General features: G+C 40.0%; 2 protein-coding genes across 2 annotated transcripts; one reads left to right on the top strand and one right to left on the bottom strand.

The window, feature by feature from the left end:
* Positions 1 to 8,441: 8,441 nt before the first annotated feature.
* ube2s (ubiquitin-conjugating enzyme E2S) lies at positions 8,442 to 14,379 on the bottom strand. Its single transcript, XM_062991750.1, has 4 exons — positions 13,902 to 14,379; positions 10,687 to 10,834; positions 10,399 to 10,589; positions 8,442 to 10,084 (listed from the first exon to the last, which is right to left on the bottom strand). The coding sequence occupies exons 1-4, from the start codon at positions 13,902 to 13,904 to the stop codon at positions 9,740 to 9,742; spliced, it is 687 nt and encodes a 228-aa protein (XP_062847820.1). The 5' UTR covers positions 13,905 to 14,379; the 3' UTR covers positions 8,442 to 9,739.
* Positions 14,380 to 17,239: 2,860 nt separating this feature from the next.
* On the top strand, positions 17,240 to 21,941 carry josd2 (Josephin domain containing 2). The gene is made up of 5 exons (XM_062991749.1): positions 17,240 to 17,521; positions 17,640 to 17,829; positions 19,625 to 19,750; positions 19,850 to 20,044; positions 21,665 to 21,941. Exons 2-5 carry the CDS (start codon positions 17,702 to 17,704, stop codon positions 21,774 to 21,776), a joined length of 561 nt encoding a protein of 186 aa, XP_062847819.1. The 5' UTR covers positions 17,240 to 17,521; positions 17,640 to 17,701; the 3' UTR covers positions 21,777 to 21,941.
* Positions 21,942 to 23,987: the final 2,046 nt, after the last annotated feature.

Raw genomic sequence — 23,987 nt, 5'->3', positions numbered from 1 at the left:
ACAGTGTTCCGTACATGTTACACGTTACTTTGTCAGTGTAACGACGCAGCAGCTGGACTAATAGTCTCGACAGCAAGGGGAAGGGTCTTAGCTGCATTTAAAGGCATTTGTTCTAAAACTAACATTTGATAGCCAGTGACTGACCAGCTGTATGAAGGGCTGGTAGTTTTAACAGTAATCCATACAGCACTGTCAAATTCCATAATGAACAGTCCACCTTAAGATGCCTCATAAATAAGCAAATGCGCAAAATCGTTCGTACAAACGACATTAAATAAAAAACAATTTACGATTTACGCGATTTACGTTATCTTTATCTATTAATGTCTGTCTAAAACACAATAAACACAATAAACACAAGGTTAAGCCCAGCTTCATACTTACCTGAGTGCTTTAAACGACCTGAAGCGTTCACACGGTGTTGCTCAGCATTACACTGTCTGTATTCAAGCATATCACGACGCACTGAGATTGTTACACGCCTAACTGCGTTCGAGACAGCTATTTTGGAAAAAAAAAAAAAAAAGAGAGAGAAAACGAGTTTTGTTTACCTGTTTTACACCGTTTTCTTCACCAGCAGATTGGCTGACTCCATTTTCGTGTTGAACACAGAAGTCTGGAATGACGCCTGCACTCTGCACACTGTTTTAAACTTAAACATGTATGTCTTTTAGCACTGTAACGGTATTCCGAATACACAACAACTCCACTTTATATCTCGTTTGACGTGAAAAGTCGAAAAGAACGCACTGTAAAGGAACGGACGCTGTTTAACGGTTTTAACGGTTAGCTACTCCTTCAGGTGGCGTCGGATCGACGCAGCGGTTCTAGCGCTTAGCACACACGCGCGCGCACATACACGCGCACACGCACACACAGAACAGGGTTTAATGTTCTCTCCTGGATTTTTGGGGTGAAGACGGAACCCCTCTCGTCTGCACTGTTTCCAGTTCCCAGTGATTCTGGTATTTTTCGCGACCATGGCTGGCTAGGATAGACGGAAGGGTAGAGGGGGGCTCGGTTGCCACAGCAACCGTGTCATTTCAATGGTGACCGTCTCGTGTGATGAACCCGCACAGTGCAGAAACAAATAATCTATAGCTCCAGCACACTGTTCTGCATCATGTTTATCTTGCCTCTTAGTGCGCATTTCACGTCGTGCCCCATCAACCACATTCAACACATTAATAGCACAAGTAGTAGCACGATTTGATGTAATGCGCCATAACCTTTACCTGCACTGCATAATTTAATCATCCAAGAGCTAACATGCTGCCTGTCGCAGTCAAACAGGTTGCAAGCATCACACTTGCCTGCATGAGCTACAGGTGCAGCGAAAAGTTCATCCTTCACCCCGGTCAGATTAAGGTGCAGGGGCGTTTTTATACTAGGATAGGTGTTGTACTGGGGCACACACAGTTAAGAGGGGCACAGCTGTACCTACGTGCTTGCCAATCAGTCTCAGGGGCCCGGGCGGCACGGTGACTAAGTGGGTAGCACTGTCGCCTCACAGCAAGAAGGCCCTGGGTTCGATCCCCAGGTGGGGCGGTCCGGGTCCTTTCTGTGTGGAGTTTGCATGTTCTCCCCGTGTCCGCGTGGGTTTTCTTCCGGGAGCTCCGGTTTCCTCCCACAGTCCAAAAACATGCAAGTGAGGTAAATATATACTGTATTCCCCAGGAATACAGTATATATAACTCAAATTGAATATGAAAAAGAAAAGGACAGAACAAATTACATTTAAGCAGAGCAAATACCTTAAATGGTGATGCTTTGTTGATCTGTTTACATCAAACTCAAGAAAATGTAGACTAAAAACTGCATAAATAAAATGTTAAATTCTATTGAATATCGACTGTTTCCTCTTAACGCCCACAATGCACATTTGGGCAGAAAGTAATTGGCCCCTCTAACATAGCCTCTGGCCCCTGCCTGGCCCCCCCCACCTCACATGGTCTAGAACCGCCACTGGGTGCAGGGGCGTTTTTATGCGAGGATAGGTGTCGTACTGGGGCTGTGGATCTGCTAAAATTAGCCTATTAAAATGATTCATTTCATTTTCATTTTCTGCATTTAGCAGATGCCTTTATCCAAAGCAACTTACAGCTGATGTACCATACTGATGTATAATAGTACTTGCATCTCATAGCTAATATTTTTTTATATTTTTTTCTTATTTTTACTTTATTCTACTCTATTCTATTTTATTTACTCCACTTACTGTACTTACACTGTACTGGAGATGCTGTAACACTCGAATTTCCCCCATGGGGATCAATAAAGGAATCTTATCTTATCTTAACTGAGACTGTATCCACTGCAAGCAACTGAGGGTTGAGGAGCTTGCTCAAGGGCCCAACAGTGGTAAGCTGGCAGATGTGGGGCTTGAACCAGCAAATCTCTGATTACATTTTCAGCATTTAGCAGACACTTATCCAAAGCGACTTACAGTTATGACAGTATACAATCTAAGCAATTGAGGGTTAAGGGCCTTGCTCAAGTGGCAACCTGGCAGTGGTGGGGCTTGAACCGGCAACCTTCAGATTACTAGTCCAATACCTTAACCACTAAGCTACAACTACCCTGTCCTGTCCTGTCCTGTACTAGTCCTGTACCTTAACCGCTGAGCTACCCCCTGCCCATTTACCACCACTTTATCCTGGTCAGGCTTGCGGTTGGTCCGGTTTTCTCCGCAAACACTGGGTGCAGAGCAACATGGACAATCCTCCCTCTCTCTCACAGATGCAGCCGATCATGTCTGTGTAGGTGCCCGGCTGGCTGATAGCACCTGCTAACTACTATGTACTTCCTGTGCAATCCAATCCAGCTTTTGCATTTTTGAGGAGGTAGGGAGAAACCGAATTAGGGCTACCAAAGTAAACTTACGCACTCTAACAGGGCTGGACATGAATCCTTGGGATCTGCTCTGAAAAAGGGACATCACACCGTCTTTGGGACAATCCGCTCTCCTAGAGTAGTTCCATAGTGAAGTCCAAAATGCCACAACACTGGAGCATGTTCCCAGAAAGCTAAAGAATGCTGGCATTGCACGCCAGTGGAAGACCGGACTAAGCAGCCTCACGGCTTCAGAGAAAAGCAAGTTTGCCAAAACCAATAACTGCTCACCGACAACAAAACCTCATACTATCTGTAAAGCATGGTGGAGGAAGCATTGTGGTTAAAGGCTGCTCTGCTGCTCTTCGGGCCTGTATGTGATTCATTCCTTGTCTGTTTTACCACCGCTTTATCCAACTGTGTGTGCCTTTATCCGCCTGACCAGTATAAAAAGGGGACTAAAGATTTAAAAACAGCATGAAACTTATACAGAAAGGTAAAGTATTGACCATTAATATTATAGTTGATGAACCCTTATGTTACAGTAACAACACCTTGTAGTGGCATGGTGGCACACTTGGTAGAGTTGTTGCTGCCCAGCAGCAGGGGTCCCTGGGAATTTTGTTTTGATCCTCGTCTCTTTTCACTGACTGTAAGAAGTGTACATGTTCTCTCAGTATCCATGTGAATTTCCAGAAACATTCAGCAAATAAACTGGCTGCTCAAAATTGTTCAGATTGTTGTAAGTAAGTAAATGTAAATGTGTTCTGTGATGGATTGGGATCAGGATATAGAAGCATATAGAAGCACTTTGTAGTTCTACAATTACTGACTGTAGTCCATCTCTTTCTCTATATACCTTTTTAACCTGCTTTCACCCTGTTCTTCAATGGTCAGGACCCCCACGGGACCACCACAGAGCAGGTATTATTTAGGTGGTGGATGATTCTCAGCACTGCAGTGACACTGACATGGTGGTGGTGTGGTAGTGTGTGTTGTGCTGGTATGAGTGGATCAGACACAGCAGCGCTGCTGGAGTTTTTAAATACCGTGTCCACTCACTGTCCACTCTATTAGACACTCCTACCTAGTCGGTCCACCTTGTAGATGTAAAGTCAGAGACGATCGCTCATCTATTGCTGCTGTTTGAGTTGGTCATCTTCTAGACCTTCATCTTCTAGACCTGATAAAATGGACAATGTGTGTAGAAACAAGGAGGTGGTTTTAATGTTATGGCTGATCGATTAGTTTTAAGGTGACGCCATACCAAGACCAGGAAGAAGCAGTTGGTAAGAATACTTCATTAAATAGATAATCAATTGTCACAATTAACTGCTTTTCTATTAACCGAATGAAGAAAAACATGACCCCACTTTCTGCTATTATATACTGTAGTAAACAATGTAACAGTACAAGCTTGGATAATTCAGCACCACGGACAGTCAAATTGTCATTACACACTGATGGCTTTGATCCTGAGTTTGGACACACTAATAAACAACCCTGAATACAGAAATCTAAAAATTAATTCAGTTTGGTAGATTAATAATTTTGATGCCTCAGGCTCAGGCAACAGGCTGTGAAAAGCAATGAATGAATAAAGTCTTTCTCAGAAAGGTCAACTTGACACGGGTGTGTGTTCAGATTATTAAGTTCATGTTTTAAAACGCTCTACAAAAAATGTATGCTTTTCAAGACCGTTTTTGTTATTTTTTAAATTAAACATATATGTTTAATTTTTTATATGTACACACAATAAAAATAATTGATAATTTAAATATAATAATTAATAAATAATATAATATATAATATTTTAAGAGTAAAGTAATTTAGTGTTTTGACAGGAGTTTTTCATAATACATAACATTGGAATTAATCTTTTAAATAATATTTTTTATTCTGGTCAGGGTCACAGTGGGTCCAGTTCTTCCAGGAAACACTGAGCACAAGGCAGGAATACCCTGGAAAGGGCACCAGTCCTTTACAAGCTTCGAATAATAAATACATATTAAAAATGTCTAGTCTTGTTGCTCAGGTTGCTCAGCACACCAGAGCTGACATTTCAAACTCGTCGGTTCGAAACTCAGCTCTGCCATCCGGCTGGGCTGGGCAGATACATGAACAACGATTGACTTGTTGTTCATACAGGGCGGCGGCCGGATAGGGACCTCATAACTGATGCAATTACGACCTCTGCTAGCTGGTTGATGGCGCCTGCACAGAGACAGGGAGAGAGTGCGAATCAGGGTGTCTCTCCATACACAGGGCTGGTTTGCAGCTGATCTCCTCTGGTGTAGGTGACAAAATGCATACGGCTGCTGTCCACGTGTCGGAGGGGGCGTGGGTTAGCTTTGTTCTCAGTTGGGCAATTGGACGCGCTAAAAGTTGGGAGAAAATGCATGAAGAAAAAAAAACTGTCTAGTCTTGCCGCTCAGGTGGCGCAGCGGTAAAACATGCTAGCACACCAGAGCTGATATTTCAAACTCGTCGGTTCGAAACTCAGCTCTGCCTGGCCAGCTACATAAACAGCGAATGGCTGCTGTTCATACAGGGCGGGAGCCGGATAGGGACCTCATAACTGATGCAATTACGACCTCTGCTAGCTGGTTGATGGCGCCTGCAAAGAGTCGATCAGGGTGTGGCTCTCCGTACACAAAGCTGATCCGCATATGAACTCACCTCGTGCAGGTGAAAAGATGCAGTCGGCTACTGCACACGTGTGTCAGTCTCGTTCTCCTCAATCAGCAGTGGAGGTCAGCATCAGTAGAGAGGAAGCGTAATGTAATCGGGTAATTGGATATGACTAGATTGGGTGGAAAAGAAGATTGACAGGGTCCTAAAGACACTATAAACAAAGAAATATGGACATCTGACCATTATAAATATAGGGTTGCATCCACACTTTGCAGCTGTAACAGCCTTCACTCCTCTAAGAAGGCTTTTCACTCAATTTTATTGTGTTCTGGTAAACATTTGTGCTTGTTAGGTCCAATGAGCATTTGTGAGGTCAGTCACTACTGTTGGACAAGAAGCCCTGGCCTCACAATTGAGGTTTCAAAGGTGTTTAACAGAAATGAGGACATGGCAGGTCGCTGAAGATCCTTCACACTAAACTCACCAAACCATTTCTTTATGGACTTGGTGCTTTCACACAGGCCTGTCATAATGGAAAAGCAAAGTGTCTTCCCCAAACATTACCACACACTTAAAAACTACACCGATCAGCCATAACATTAAAACCACCTCCTTGTTTCTACACTCACTGTCCATTTTATCAGCTCCACTTACCATATAGAAGCACTTTGTAGTTCTACAATTACTGACTATAGTCCATCTGTTTCTCTACATACCTTTTTTTAGCCTGCTTTCACCCTGTTCTTTAACGGTCAGGACCCCCACAGGACCACCACAGAGCAGATATTATTTAGGTGGTGGATGATTCTCAGCACTGCAGTGACACTGACATGGTGGTGGTGTGTTAGTGTGTGTTGTGCTGGTATGAGTGGATCAGACACAGCAGCGCTGCTGGAGTTTTTAAATACTGTGTCCACTCACTGTCCACTCTAGCAGACACTGTAGATGTAAAGTCAGAGATGATCGCTCATCTATTACTGCTGTTCGAGTTGGTCATCTTCTACACCTTCATCATTGGTCACAGGATGCTGCCCACAGGGTGCTGTTGGCTGGATGTTTTTGGTTGGTGGACTATTCTTAGTCCAGCAGTAAAAGTGAGGTGTTTAAAAACAGTGCTGAGAATGATCCACCACCTAAATAATACCTACTCTGTGGTGGTCCTGGGAGAGTCCTGACCATTGAAGAACAGCATGAAAGGGGGCTAACAAAGCATACAGAGAAACAGATAGACTACAGTCAGTAATTGTAGAACTACAAAGTGCTTCTATATGGTAAGTGGAGCTGATAAAATGGACAGTGTGTGAAGAAACAAGGAGGTGGTTTTAATGTTATGGCTGATCGGTGTATGTATACTATACTATATCATGTATACTCCTGTTAGCAGATGTGAGAGAAACATCTAAACTTAATAAATAAAAGAGGTATCCACTTATAGTGTATTATTGCTTTATTTCAGTCTTACTTCTCCTTTGTCCAGAAAATGACTTTAGTGTTTTAGCTGTTTGGTTTGGTGCGTCACCTTTACACTGTTCTGTTTCATACAGCAGATTCACACACTATTTTTATGTAAAGGTTCTTTATGGGGGCCTGAAAATCCTTCGATTTCTGTGCGATTTGACTCCCCCAGTCTGAGTTTTCTCTTCCTACAGACAGTAATTAGGCAGTGCACTAGTCTGCTATTCCTATACAGGTGGGTGGGCTGCTGCTCAGGCCTCTCTTTCTTTCTCTCTCTCTCTCTCTCTCTCTCTCTTAAAGAAGGCGATTTCTAAGCGCCTCGCTTAAATTACAGCCTGTGATCTCACACATACACTAGAGATCTATATGCACACAGCACAGACACATTAGGCTTTCACATCAAAAAGCAAATGTAAAATTTACTAAATGAAGCAAACTGATCAAATGTGCAGCCAGTGTGTTTCCTTATAATAGCACTACTGTGTGGTTGGCTCAAGCCCAGACATTACACTATACACCGATCAGCCATAACATTAAAACCACCTGCTTATTTCTACACATATTGTCCATTTTATCAGCTCCACTTACCATATAGGAGCACTTTGTAGTTCTACAATTACTGACTGTAGTCCATCTGTTTCTCTGCATACTGTGTTAGCCCCCTTTCATCCGGTCCTTCAATGGTCAGGACCCCCACAGAGCAGGTATTATTTAGGTGGTGGATGATTCTCAGCTCTGCAGTGACACTGACATGGTGGTGGTGTGTTAGTGTGTGTCGTGCTGGTATGAGTGGATCAGACACAGCAGCACTGCTGGAGTTTTTAAATACCGTGTCCACTCACTGTCCACACTATTAGACACTCCTACCTAGTTGGTCCACCCTGTAGATGTAAAGTCCGAGACGATCGCTCATCTATCGCTGCTGTTTGAGTTGGACATCTTCTAGACCTTCATCAGTGGTCACAGGATGCTGCCCACGAGGCGCTGTTGGCCGGGTATAATTTTGGTTAGTGGACTATTCTCATTCCAGCAGTGACAGTGAGGTGTTTAAAAACTTCAGCAGCGCTGCTGTGTCTGATCCACTCATACCAGCACAACACACACTAACACACCACCACGTCAGTGTCACTGCAGTACTGAGAATGATCCACCACCCAAATAATACCTGCTCTGTAGTGGTCCTGTGGGGGTCCTGACCATTGAAGAACAGGGTGAAGGCAGGCTAAAAAAGTATGTAGAAACCGATGGACTACAGTCAGTAATTGTAGAACTACAAAGTGCTTCTACATGGTAAGTGGAGCTTGATAAAATGGACAGTGAGTGTAGAAACAAGGACATCGGTGTATATTAATTTTACACAGAAACATCGACAACTTCTCTTTACCCAAAGTCAGCTTATATAGGCCAGCAGCCGACAACGTTAAGTGACAAGTGCGTTTAGTTTGAACTGGTATTTACATATTTGTATACATTGAAGAGAAATTAAACTAAAAGGAAAAAATAAAACAAAGAACACAATAAACCAGGAATCCTACACACATGTGTAACAACTTTATTCTTAATTTAAATAACTTAAATGAACAAGAAAATGCCCCATAACCCACCCAGAACCTCACAATATGGCAGGAGTTTACCCGTATGCTGATTAAGAGTTCAGGGCTATAAAAGACTTTTCTTTTGGAACAATGGACATGGTTTGAGATCTAAACGTAACCACACACAGTAATGTGGCAATGAGACAATACCCATGGTACGATGTAAAACAATAAAATCAACAGGGATTCATTACAATACAGCAACAGGTCCCATTGAGTGGATAAAAAAAATAATAAATGTTTATGTTTAAGGTTAAAAGGGAACCTCATTCACGGTTGAAGATCTGTTCACAAACAGTTGTACAAAAACTAAAAGCTTGCCAGTTGAACAGGAAAACAAAAGTACAGAGTTATGAGACGCACACAAATATGGACATGTCTGGAGCAATGTGCAGGACAGACTGCATATAAACTTTAAACCAGAGAACACGAAGAGAGAGATAAAATTATATTCAGACCACATTTTTACCAATTCTATGCTTCCTCTAATTTTTAGCTTTTCACTAGATGAACACATTCAATAGTTTTATAAGACGACAGCGCTTTGTTAACTCCTCCAATGTATACATATCAGATTTCAATGAACCAAAAACACTTGCACTTTTCTTCATAATTTATTTATTCTGAAATAACATTTAAACTTTGGACGTTATTTAAAAGTAACTGTGTAAAACAAGCAGATCTATTGCTATTTCGCTTACGGCTGTGGACTGTACTAACCACCGACATGAAACTTGACATGACAGATAAGAGTGATTGATAAGTGAAATGGTCTAGTCACCCGATTTGAGTCTGAAACAAACATATAAATCAAAAAAGGCCTGAAAAGAAATGTTTTGTGCAGCAACTTGGATGGCAGTGGCGAGTGCACACTAGAAACAAGGACCACAATAAATTATAATAAACGGGGATTCATTATAAAAAGAAGTTAATTAAATTTTTAAGAACCTTAGGTAGGAAAAATGTACAACATGTTTATGAGGGATGTATTAAAGGACTGAGTCGAAAGCACTTCACTTTTCAGAGGAGAAATATACGTTGAGTCGTCATGATCGAAGAATCCTGAGAACTAAATAAGAGATAAAAGTATTTGTGTATCAATAATACAATCATTAAAATGCTCTCTGACAGAAAACATAAAAAGAAGTAAAACTATGGTCATTTAAATTCAATATTTATATTGACCAAAAAAATAAAATAAAATAAATAAAAATAAATTCTCATTATAGTCGCCTCAGAGCTCGTTTTTTGTCAGTTTTCTTTTTCGCGACTACAGTACTGTTGCTGCCGCCGGTGCTACTTGCACTGCTTCCGCTGGAGCCGTTGGGTGCAGCTACTAGATTTGCAGTGCTGGCTGCAATTCCCCGTTTGCCTGGATCTCCTGCATGTTTTTTGGGCTGCGGCCCGTCGCCGGGCTCCGGAGCTCCCGAATGGCCTCCCATAGCGTGGATCTCTGTTAGGAGGTGAGCGTGTGAAGCATATTCTGCATAGTCCTCTAAAAGTAACCTTCCAGCCTCTTCATTTAAAGCTGACTCTGGATTCGGATGGATCAACAAGCATTTAATAGTCTAGGACACACAGAGAGAAAATCCATGAGATTATGAAAGTGGGCTTCTGAAATTTTTACATATAAATTTGTGGTAGGTACATTGTGCATATGAATCAATATAAAATGGTCACATAAAAAAGTTAGTCTTTATCAAAGCTTCACTCTTAAAATAAATATAAACTGGGCACTTGGTGGTGCAGTAGTAAAACACACTAGCCCACCAGTGCAGAGATTTCAAGCTCAAATCTCTAAGCTCAATTGGCACAGCTTGATAGAGACAAACCCAAATGCTCAGTGTCAGTTGCATCTGAATAAAAAAAAAATGATGCTTACCAACAGCACATGCCTGAGGCCAAGCTCTGCTTTCCAGTCTCTCTTCAGTACGTTGACACAGATCTCACCCTTGTGACCAACATTTGGATGAAAGATCTTGGTCAGGAAGTAGCCCCGGGGCGGTACGGCAGGAAAATCCTTCCCCAAGACTAAGCGCATTCTGAAAACTCCTCCTGCATATGGAGTTCCTTCTGTTAAAGGCAAAAATAAACAATTTACAGATAAGTTTTTAGAAATGAACAGCAACTATCATTTGTACATAAAACACCCAGATTGGATGACAACTACCTGGACCCTCGATAGCGGTGTGGAGCTCTGTAATGTCTTCTTCACTTGGGTAAATTTTGATTCCCTCTGGTGGATCTGCTGCTAGTGCAGAGACTTCTTTATACACAAGTCTTAAAACGTGAGGGGGGAGGTTCTCCACATTTGAATTCTGCACACAAAAAAAAGAAACAAAAGGTTGTTTAAAGCACACTGTATTTTTGATCTGCTTGTATATTGTTTTATGAATAATTAAAAAAAAAAAAAAAAAATTAAAATGCTTGAATTACAGTAGTAATTTATTTTACAGAATTTTTTAATACATTGAAGAGTATTTAGGCACTTGAGGCTTTTTTGGTCCAGCATAGCTGTGCTGTACATGCTACCTGCGGTTATTCACGTTATTAGTCATCCACATGTTAGCAGATAGACGCTTCATATAGCCTCAAAGTGGGCTTATAGCCCTGACACCCATATCAAGTGTACACATTATTAAGGAAATTAAAAAAATAATGCATAAATATTTATGCCATTAGAGTGGACAGAACTGTTTTGTGGACAGGCAAGAACAGGCTGCATTCAGCAGCAAAGCACATAGAAAATAAAAAAGCAGCAATCTGGGCAAGAATGTTGCAATTATAATGCTAGGCTGTACGAGTGAGATTGATTGGAGATTAGAGGTGTGTGATGAGAAGAAAATTGGTGCCAGGTGCAGTGGTGGGCGCAGTAAAGAGAGCAAGGTAGTCTCCAAAGGCTGATTGAACACCATACACACTGTAGTATTCAAGTGAGAAAAATAGTATTCAGTTTGGAAATTCTGTAAAGCTGTTGACAGAAAAATCAGTTATGTAAAGACTGGATGGCATAATATCAAGTATTTAAAATACTTACAGTTTGTCTAAAACACTTATCTAAAGAACGAAGTTTTGTACTCTATTTCTGACATTATGACAACAACTTACATTGTGCTTGTGGCACAGCGGAAAATTATGCTAGCCTGCTACAGCTGGGATCCAAGGTTCAAATCTCCTACAGTACAATAGGCCGGCTGGGTATCTACATACAGACACAATGGCTGAGGCTCTGCAATAAATTGGCATCCTGTTCCGGGTGTTACTGAATCACGCCCTGTGATTATAGGAAAACTGTGTGGTCGTTATAACTTAGACATTATAAATTTTGTCTTTAAGCTTCCAATTTGGGGCCCCATGTCACTACTAAACTGATTGGTTTTAACTTGACACGTGTCAATCACCAGAAAACGAATGTTAAAAAAAAAGGTCTAACCCAAACAGGAAACCATTAAATACATGTATATGTACAATGGAAGCTGTTTTATGTCAGTACTGAGTCTAAATGCAAATTTAACTACAAACATGATGTGGCTATTTTGCATCACACCCCAGTATTGAATGTGGAACTTTACATAAGCAAAATCAAACCTGATTATGCCACATCACACTAGATCGTGTTACATGACATACAGTGTACAAAGTATTACATTTTGTACACAGTCAACAAGGATTACTAAATCCTCTACAGACCCAGAAAAGTATCAGAATTATACATACTGTAAAGCTTGAAATGAAAATCACAGCTATGGCACATTGTGATGAACAGCATGAATTAGTTTATTTGCATCAGATCTGCATGAAATGTAACAGCTGATTTTACAGACTAATGTGATCTTGCTTAAACGCAACTAAATAAATTAACGACACTTGGACAAACTGCTAAAGATGCAACAAAAAAATCTGTATTATAAATAAATGATATATAGTGTAGAAATCTGACCGTGGTGCATTTTTACCTTCATACATGAATATAGGTTTGTGTTTTTTCCTTTTATGAATCCTAGTTACAATACAGCAGTTTAATGCAAATTTACAAACCAATTACTAATATTTAATTCCATGTTCATGTATTTCTGCATTTATTCCTGTGCTATTTAAACAAACAATGGTCATTTCTAAAAACAAAGCATTTAGTATGTTTAAATGTCCATTAGAGACAGCAATACTGGTCATGTAACAGCTTATTCTTCATTGTACATTCATTAAGGGGTGGCACGGTGGCTAAGTGGGTAGCACTGTCACCTCACAGCAAGAAGGTCCTGGAGTCGATCCCCAGGTAGGGCGATCCAGGTCCTTTCTGTGTGGAGGTTGCATGTTCTCCTCGTGTTTGCGTGGGTTTCCTCCCACAGTCCAAAGACATGCAAGTGAGGTGAATTGGAGATACTAAATTGTCCATAAGTGTTTGATATAACCTTGTGAACTGATGAATCTTGTGTAATGAGTAACTACCGTTCCTGTCATGAATGTAACCAAAGTGTAAAGCATGTAAAACCCTAATAAACAAACATAGTTACATATTTATTTCTCTTTTAGGTTGTTATTTATGAAGTTCACATGTGTGTTTTTATATGTATCCATCATGCCTTTATTTAGTTAAATTTTCTTTGATTTTATATTTTTACAGTGCACATGTAATCTTTACCAATTATGTAGTTTTTCATTGTTTGCGAGCGTGTGCCTGTACGGGTGAGCCATGTGATGAATTGGCGACCTGTCTTTTGCTTAATAAATCAGACCCACTGCGACCCTGACCAGACTACAACTGTGGCAAAACAATATATACATATACACATTGTTTTGCCACAGCTGTAGTCTGGTCAGGGTCGCAGTGGGTCTGATTTATTAAGCGAGACACACACACACACACACATATACATAGAGCTAATCAGGGCACTGTTTAAATTCCAAGCCATGATCAAACACATGCTCGAACTGGGACCATGACCAGTTAGCCGTGTCATTTTCAAGCATTTAAACCACGAAACCAAAATACCCTCATAAAACACGACTAATGAATGAACTTTTATGAATGTTTAAACAGTAACCACGACTGATTATGAAAACAATACAACTATTATGAGAGAATGTGCCATTTATCTGGCTTGCTTAGTAGCCCAAGTTAGCTATGATGCTAATTGGTTTGTGATTAAATACCAGTCAGTGTACTGGTTATATCTGGTAATGTAATTAGTGTCGTTATACGAACATGAAATACTATTTATGACTTTAAAACACATGTTTGTAACCACCTGGCTAGCAAAAATGCTAATACAATAAGAAGCAAGCTACTTGTAGCCACTCGCAGAATGAGAATGAGGAAAATGCTAAAGGAACAAAGTGTTTTATTTTGATTTAAACTAGTAGAATAGATGACTTTTGACTCACCATTGTCCTAAAACGTTAAGACTGAAGTGCAGGAATTAAAATTCAGCTTCTTTTGAGACTCGCCGGGGTGAGAAACAGAAAACAGCAAGCTAACGGACTAGCTATTGCTAGCAGTATATTTAAATACACTGGATCACTAAGTTACCGTCGAATGATCCAACATAACAATGAAAACACGCAATAAAAGTGTGAAAAGTCTCAATCAGGCTGTAAAATAGCGTCTAAAACGGGAACGTTTAAAATCCTCTGTACTGTTCTTCAAACTAGCCGGCTCGGCTAACTTTTAGCTCGCTAACGTTCCCCTCACCACAGCTCCTACTAACTCTGACCCGAATAGAGTAATTTACTGGCGGTCACTGGACTCTCAGGTAAACGGTTAAAATACACCCGAAAATCTCCGCTTGTGTTCGCGTTCTCCAGCCCCGAGAGCTAATTTGGTTTCTAATTAGCAGGCTAGCAGTTTTTTTGACACAGGAACAAAAATACGAACACGTAAAGAAACAACACCTGACCAATCACCGTGCACATATGCACTGCGTTTACAAACAACGAAACCACTGACCAATCAAATTCAATTCTCAAAGTGACGTAGGAGCCGTTCTTCCACTCAGAGAGCGGCTGAAGTGGAGTGTGTGATACTACTCTCACACCATTGGTGCGTTTAAAAAACTCAGACCCGCCCCACAGATTCACAACCCACACAACGCAAAAATGCTAAAGCGTTGTTTTTTAATTTTCACTATTTCAGAATTTATATCATATATAATATTTGTTTTATACCTAAATATGATAAAAATGTGAAATAATGTACATTTTATAAACATTTGTTGTTCTACTAGGGACAGTGGTAGCCTAGTGTGTTGGGCTGTGAGCTATCAGCTAGAAGGTTGAGAGTTCGTATCCCAGCTCTGCCATGCAGCCACTGTTGGGCCCTTGAGCAAGGCCCTTAACCCTCTCTGCTCCAGGGGTGCCATACGATGGCTGACCCTGTGCTCTGACCCCAGCTTCAAAACAAGCTGGATTTTGCAAAGGAAGAATTTCGTTGTACTGTACATCTGTAGGGCGGCACGGTGGCTAGCACTGTTGCCTCACAGCAAGAAGGTCCTGGGTTCGATCCCCAGGCAGGACGGTCCGGGTCCTTTCTGTGCGGAGTTTGCATGTTCTCCCCGTTTTCCTCCCACAGTCCAAAAACAAGCAGTCAGGTTAATTAAAGACACTGAATTGCCCTAAAGGTGAATGGGTTTGTGTGTGTGTGTCTGCCCTGCGATGGACTGGCGTCCCGTCCAGGGTGTTACTGTGTGCCTTGCACCCATTGAAAAACTGGGATAGGCTCCACTACCCCCTGCGACCATAATTGGATAAGCGGATAAGAAAATGAAGGAATGAATGTTCATCTGTATATGTAGTATATATGACAAATAAAGGCGTTCTATCTATCTGGTAATTTAGACATCAATTTACTCCACACGGTGCACCTACACAGAACAAACATTATTAAATAGGTGTCATCATCATGATCATCATCACCACTATTAATAATCTAGGGCAAATAGGATGCCATTCTTTGTCATATATACAAACCTAATTTCCAGAAAAGTTGGGACACTTTCTATGAATGCAGTAAAAACCTAAATCTGTAATTTCTTAATTCACCTAACCCTTTATTAAACAGACAAAAAAGATTTTCTGTGTTTTCAATGATTAACTTAATTCTGTTTGTTAAATATAGAAAAAACATATTTAAAAATGTTGCATGTAACACACTCAAAAAGCTGGCATATTTACTACTAGGTCAAAACACCTTTTTTAATTATACAATCCAATCCTTTGGAAATTGAAAACATTAATTGATGCAGAAAGGCAAATTAAATATATGCCCATTCTTGCTGTATTTATAAGAGCTGCTCAATGATGGCAAATGATTCTCTTTATTGTTTAACTTTTTAATTATTTTAAAAATTTGTCTTATTTTGCCTCTGTCCCAACTTTGAGTGTTTCAATTGTCACATTCTGTTTTTTTATATTTACAAAATACAATTAGGTTTGCCAGTAAAACACTGAAAATCTTTTCTTTTTGCTTTTATTAATTAAATAAAAGTTCAAGTAATTTTTACAGCAATTTTTTCAAGAAATTACAGTTTTATTGCATTTTTAGAAAGTGACCCAACTTTTTTGGAAATGGGGTTTGTACAATTTACACTTGTCATGTTAATCATGTTAATGGTGCCTTCACACACATGTAATTTACCTATCTTCTGGGCAGTGATGCACTCCAGTACTGTGACAGATGTTGGGTTTTGCAACTTCCTTGCAACCTTTGCCACAAAGTGGTAAGCCACAGCCCATCTTTGCTAACAAAGAATGAGTGGATCCCTGAGTCCATGTGGGTTAGCTCAGATTTTCTTCCACAAGTCCAAAGACATGTAGTCAGGCCAAGCAGAGCTACTAAAAATTGTGGCTCATTGTTTTTGCTTTTGGATTTTTGAACATGTTTTTAGGTTTTTTTCATTATTGTTTTAAATTTTTTACATTTACATTTTACAAAATTGTATTACATTGGCTCAGTGGGTAGCACTGTCGCCTCACAGCAAGAAGGGTTTGATTTCCAGGTGGGGCGGTCTGGGTCCTTTGTGTGTGGAGTTTGCATGTTCTCCCTGTGTCTCCATGGGTTTCTTCTGGGAGCTCCAGGCTCCTCGCACAGTCCAGAGACGTGCAAGTGAGGTGAATTGGAGATACAAAATTGTCCATGACTGTGTTTGACATTAAACTTGTGAACAGATGAATCTTGTGTAACAAATAACTACTTGTTCTGTCATGAATGTAACCAAAGTGTGTAAAAGATGACGTTAAAATCCTAATAAATAAATAAATAAATAAATAAATAAATAAATAAATTAATTAATAAATTAAGTAATTAATAAATAAATTAATTAATTAATAAAAAAAAACTGCCCTGTTATGGACTGGCGACCTATCCAGTGTTTCCTGCCTTTTGGACACTGTTTTTGCTGGTGCATTTTTGACCATGTATTTTGGTTGTTTTTTACATAATTCTTGTTTTTACATTTACATTTTACCTTAATGTATTACATATATGTGTTTGTTTACATTTAACTAAATAGTTATGTATTTATTTTATTTCAGTTATGTATCCTTTCAGATTTATTTAGTAAATCACTGTTCTTGTGACGCTTTATACTTTTATTAATTTATTTTTATAAGTATAAACTAATGTTTAATAGTTTTATAAAAGAAATGACATCCTGACTAGTGATGGGCGTTGCCATCAAAACAATAACAACACAGCTACTTCCGGTTCAACATTACGCTGGAAACGCTACAGTAATGAACTTCACAGCACGTCGGTAGAATTTTCCACTTTAATTACTTATTATTATTACATATTATTATTATTCTCGGTTGAAGACATAACGCAGTGACAGTTTGTGTTAAAGGTGCTGCGTTGAATTTAAACGAAGCTGTATTTTGTACGCTGCTACTTGTTAGCGTGTTAGCATTAATGCTAACCATAAACAGAGCTACGGTTGAGTACTAGCGTAGATCACGTGACTTCTGACACTGAGAGCACTACAGCGTGGAGGATCAGCTGCTGTTATCATGTGTGTAAAACCTGGAGCTCATTTACTCAACATCACTGTTACTGTATAATAAACTAACTTTACAGCTTATTCACATCCTGTTCACTTTATTCACATGCACTTGAATTCTATAACCCAGTGAGTCAGGAGTGCTTGCTTGACTGGTGTGTAACTGGTTTCCCTGGGTGAGGGAGTGAATGAATGAGGATGAGCGGACTGGAGGTTTTCCATGAGAAGCAGAGGTTGGAGCTGTGCGCCATTCACGCACTCAACAACGTGCTGCAGGAGCGAGTCTTTACCAAGGAGGCTGCAGATGACATCTGTAAACGGTGAGAGCATCAACACCTCCAACAGCCTAAAGTTTATTATTTATAACCACAAGCTGACTCTCAGTGTATGCAATTATGTCATACAATGAACATCCATATGTGGCATGGTTTTCATTATGATCTTGGCTGGAATATTATTTTATCTTCAAGTAACACTTTAACCCTTTTTATTTGTAATAGAAATTATATAAATTATATCATTAATTGCCTCCATTAAGTTACCTCTCTGCCCAAAACTATGTATTCTGGGTTTATTCCCAGAAATACAACAATATCGAGTGTGAACAAAACACAGTATATCTTGTAAACAGAAAAACATGGAACCACCAACAGTGGGTCAGTGCTTGAAATCTCTCTCTCAGTGTATGGCCATGGAAAAATTGACATTTGCAAAAAAAAAAAAAAAGAAGTTATGTAGATTTTGGGGGATCTGGGGGAAATTTGATTGTTTTTTGGAAAATAAATCAACTAGAGAGTTCTTGGATAATTAATATATTATGGAATGTTGTTTGATTTTTATGCCGATGTAATACCACAATTGTATTTTTGTAGATCACTGCAATATATATTTTTTGATGTTATTGTTCTATTGTACGTGTGTATGTAGGTGTATATGTATGTATAATGTCAATGTGTGATGTTATGTTAAAAAAAAGCAATAAAAAAAAAAAACCTTTTTATTTGGGTCAGTAGTAGTCTAGAGCGTCGGCCTATCAACTAAAAGGTTGAGAGTTCAAATCTCGATTCTGCCATGTAGTCACTGTTGGGCCCTTGGGCAAGGCCCTCAACCCTCTCTGCTCCAGGGGTGCCGTACGATGGCTGACCCTGTGCTCTGACCCCAGCTTCCAAACAAGCTGGGATATGCAAAGAAAGAATTTTATGGTACTGTACCTGTGGTCATAGCAGCTCTTCAGAGCCGTAGGCCAATATTAAATAATTTTGGTCCTAGGCTCTGGACTTATGAAGGCTAATTGATGGTTCATACATCTGGGGTCACAGCAAATACTTCCTGCTGTGCCATCAGGTCACATGTATGACCTCTTGAATGCTGCCAGAATTTAGGTTTTCCTTTTTTTAATAGCAAATTTAGAGAATTTAATTAAGTCTTAATATTTTAAGCTTTAGGGAGCTATAACAAAGTAAAAGAAGTAAAGGCAAGATGCAGCTAATAAACAAACCTCAGCATTTGTAAAATAAAATTGCCAATTGCACTGAATGTAGGATTTTTTATTTTTTATATTTTGAGCCTGGTCTTTCAATACAAATAGTCTGCATGTGTAAATAATGCAGTGCCGGGCCATTACAGTAATGCCTAATGCACTCTACATGCAGTCTTGAACACATGTGCATTAGACATTACTGAATACAAAATTCTGTGCCAAGTTAGTTCTTCAGCCTTGGAAAGGTTAGTATTTAACACATACTTTTCAGTTAGCATGCAGTCTTGATTATGTCCTAGATTAAATAAATGGTAGATTTTTGCGCTTTGCATCTCCCCAACCCATTTCATTTATATATGTTGTCAAAAAATAATAGACACTGTGTTAGTGAATTATATATACAATGTAGTGTAGTGTGTGCCTCCTCTTCAATCACACACTCTGCTACTCTATGATCCCAAGCAGTTAAGTCATGTAGTTTTCCATGTACAAAGATTATAAAAATCGTGTGCCCAACACTTGTAGGTAACCCAATACACATTTTTGTGCATATCAAATACCATTGTAAAATCTGTTATTGCAATATGGGCACCACATCGATGTAACTGTATCTTTCTTTGTGTGTCCGTACATAGTCTCGCTCCACAGTGTGTGGTGAATCCACATCGTTCCATGCTGGGTACAGGAAACTACGATGTGAACGTGATCATGGCAGCTCTTCAGAGCCGTGGACTGGCCGCTGTCTGGTGGGACAAGCGTAGGTCAGTTGTCGAATGCCATCACAATCCCACTAACCACTTCTCTTTAAACTAACTTTCTTTGTTCTTCTGATGTAGTTTGGTACTTTACTTTTCTCACAGGTCAGTGCAGAGTTTGTGTCTGGAGAAAGTGCATGGGTTTATTTTAAACGTCCCCTCACGGGTGTCACTAGGAATCGTCTCACTCCCACTAAAGCGCAGACACTGGCTCGCAGTGCGACAGGTCAACGGGCAGTACTACAACCTGGACTCTAAGCTTAAAGGTCCAGTCGGGATTGGAGGAGAAACAGAGCTCAGGTGGGTTTTAAACAGCCTGTGGTCACTTGTATCAGGGAGGGTTATAAAGTTGTTTTTACCTGAACACAGACACTTAATGTGCATCAAGAAGAACTGTTGGTGGTGTGACTGAGCGCCAAGCTCGAAAACATTCCACAATATTGATTATCAGTATGGATGGTTTATTCACAATTATTTTTTATAAAATGTATTAAAACAAGGAAGCTCTGGGAACACCTGTAAATGTGATGTATTAATAAAATGCTACTGCTTCAATTAAAGAATGCATTACATTTTATTAAAGAGCTACAAAGTCACAAGCAATTCCAGGACTCATAAACGTGGGATTGCTATGTAAAATACAAACCCACATTTCTCCGCATTTCACAGCTCACTGGTTACCATGCTGTGTTTTACCTACAGTGCTGTGGTTTTAATTTAAAGTGAAATACAAATAATCAGAGTTTTGTAAAACAGTGGATGTGTTCGAAAACCTAGTGATCTCTCTACATGGACAGCATTTTACATCATCCTACGCTCGCTTCCGAGAAGGAGGCTGTTTGAAATCCTAGATGCCTTAATATCCTCACTAATAAGGCATCTTAAAATGTCAACGCTATTTTGACTCAAGAACGAGGGAGCATCCGATGCTGCCTTAGCGGTGAAGGCAATCCCAGCATTCAGTGCTGCACAACTTTTCTCACAGAAAAATTTAAAACATGGCGGACGGTGCGGAGAAACCGTTATTTTTAAACATTAAATTATTATTGATTTTTAATTTGTATAAACTTTGTATAATTTGTATAAACAAGTATAATTTATTTGCAAATTACGACTTACTCAGCAAATTTAACCGTTTTCGGTACACAAAGGGAGATAGTAGTTGACATGCTGGCGCGTTGTGCCACCACATCCCATTGGTTTGAATGGCAAGAGGATAAATGTGTTAGCTTAGTAAGCAAAAACTGATGTTATCGCTGTCTAAATAACGCATTTGAATAACATGCTTTATAAGTCAATGACTTATTGGTTTAGAATCCTCTCTACTTAGGCAGCTGCCTATGTAGGCAGTAAGACAGCAAGGCAGCTCACTAGTTAACACACCCAGTAACCCTTAGCAAAGTTTCTGTCTGGCACATCTTCTGTCTACATCATATAAACCATTTGTCTCATTGGCGGCATTTTGAAAAGGTCAGCGCAAACTACTCTCCAGAGACCTAAATTAAATATCAGGCATGATTCCTAATGACTACACTTGTTTATCAAAGTCCAAGCTCTGATTCTGCAAGTGTTAAAGAGGGGAAGGTATGGAAGGTCTGGGTGGGTAGCCAGGCATGTGTTTAGCACAGCTTATAACCTACTTTTACCAAGACTTTTTCATACTTGACCTGTAAGACTGCCCTTTCACATACACAACACCTGGACATGCTTTTTATAATGCATTACTGCAACACAGCTCTATTAAACTATTTGGATTGATTCTTTTCTCATGATCTCATGAGAGCCATCAAGTGCCAGCAAATATATAATAAAATATATAATACCAAGACCAAGATGAAGTTGTTGCTGAAAATCCATTATGAATGATGTTTTTTCCCTGTTGCATCTCAGTTTGTTTAATTTCCATGTCTGTCTTACCAGGTCATTTCTCAGTGAGCAGCTGGCTCATGATGTCGGCGAGATGCTTCTTGTTGTCCAAAAAGAAGTGGAGGATGATGGGACATGGCTCATACCAGATGAGTGTAGTAACTGAAATCTCAGGACTAAGTAGTTCATTAAGTGCAATTGGACTGCTGGTGCATGCCACAAAGAGTAAAGACGAGATGCTCTTGTGCAGTACAACACTACCAAAGATGGAAGGACGTATTAACACTCATACACAGAGAAAAGTCTCATTAAATAAGTTATGTAAAAAGGACATCCTCTGTGTTGGGGAGACTGTTCGCTTGGACAGCAGACAGGCTGGACAGATGTGTGGCTTATTCTCTCTTTTTCTCAGGAAAAGTTCTCAAGTAATTACTCGTTATGTGTTTTGCTTATTCTGTATCTATGTACTGCTCTGCTGAGGTAGATGAAGGCATGTTTACCGTCTATGCACAACAATGCTAAAGCACAGTTAGTCTTTTTTGTAAGATCCTTGAGTTGTTTCATTTACCCAGTTATACTTAATGGACTGTGTTAAGAGATGCTGACTTGCATAGAGAAGATAAAATATATGGCCGAACGTACACCGATGAGCCATAACATTAAAACCACCTCCTTGTTTCTACACTCACTGTCCATTTTATCAGCTCCACTTACCACATAGAAGCACTTTGTAGTTCTACAATTACTGACTGTAGTCCATCTGTTTCTCTGCATGCTTTGTTAGCCCCCTTTCATGCTGTTCTTCAATGATCAGGACCACCACAGAGCAGGTATTATTTAGGTGGTGGATCATTCTCAGCACTGCAGTGACACTGACATGGTGGTGGTGTGTTAGTGTGTGTTGTGCTGGTATGAGTGGATCAGACACAGCAGCGCTGCTGGAGTTTTTAAATACAGTGTCCACTCACTGTCCACTCTATTAGACACTCCTACCTAGTTGGTTCACCCTGTAGATGTAAAGTCAGAGACGATCGCTCATCTATTGCTGCTGTTTGAGTCGGTCATTTTCTAGACCTTCATCAGTGGTCACAGGACGCTGCCCACAGGGCGCTGTTGGCTGCATATATTTTTGGTTGGTGGACTATTCTCAGTCCAGCAGTGACAGTGAGGTGTTTAAAAACTCCATCAGCGCTGCTGTGTCTGATCCACTCATACCAGCACAACACACACTAACACACCACCACCATGTCATTGTTACTGCAGTGCTGAGAATGATCCACCACCCAAATAATACCTGCTCTGTAGTGGTCCTGTGGGGGTCCTGACCATTGAAGAACAGCGTGAAAGGGGGCCAACAAAGCATGTAGAGAAACAGATGGACTACAGTCAGTAATTGTAGAACTACAACGTGCTTCTATATGTTAAGTGGAGCTGATAACATGGACAGTGAGTGTAGAAACAAGGTAGTGGTTTTAATGTTATGGCTAATCGGTGTATAATTTTATTGTTTTCTACCACTAACATGCATATAAAATTAATACTCTGTGATAAATGCTGTGTCTCCAGCTTTGTGAAATGTTTAGACGAGCTTGATGTGAGTACATTCCACAGGTCTGGACAGAACCTCAACCTTTTCCACTGAACACTTTTTGGATGAATTGGAAAGTCGACTGCAAGCCAGGCTTTCTTGTCCAACATCAGCCTGACCTCAGAAATGCTCTTTTAACTGAATGGGCACATATTTCCACAGTTGTTCTATCTTAAAGCCAGTGGTTTTGGAATAGGATGGCCAACAAGCTTGTGCTCGGGTGTCCTCATAGTTTCTGCCATGTACTGTACGTCAGTATTTAGAGTCTGGATGTGCACCCAAGTAAAAATGACCTGCATGTATTTTTCACCCACAAGGTTGACAGATTTCTGCTGAGTAATGCCTTTTTGTTTAAAAAAAAAACAAGCACTGACTGTTAAGCTTGCTCAGACTTGGCTGCCTATTTAAAATATAAATTTTTTGTGAGATTGCTAACCATTCTGCTGCATATAAATGACCTCAGCAGAAAGCATGACACAAAAGTATGCATTATTTATTACTTTCATTAAGCTGTTACAGTTTTTGAAGATATTTACATTGATTAGGCATAACATTATGATCACCTTCCTAATATTGTGTTGGTCCCCCTTTTACTGCCAAAACAGCCCAGTAGCTCATCTGTTGGATTGAACCACACGGGCCAGCCTTAACCCCTAACTAACAGGTGCCGGGATGAAGAGATAATCAGTGTTATTCACTTCACCTGTCAGTGGTCATAATGTTATACCTGGTCAGTGTATTTTAGGCATACTGGTATCTCTCTTAGTGTCAGAATTCTGCTGGTCACTG

Source organism: Trichomycterus rosablanca, chromosome 3 (genome assembly GCF_030014385.1).
Source record: "Trichomycterus rosablanca isolate fTriRos1 chromosome 3, fTriRos1.hap1, whole genome shotgun sequence".
Classification (NCBI taxonomy): Eukaryota; Metazoa; Chordata; class Actinopteri; order Siluriformes; family Trichomycteridae; genus Trichomycterus; species Trichomycterus rosablanca.
This window is presented reverse-complemented; position numbering and strand designations above follow the sequence as displayed.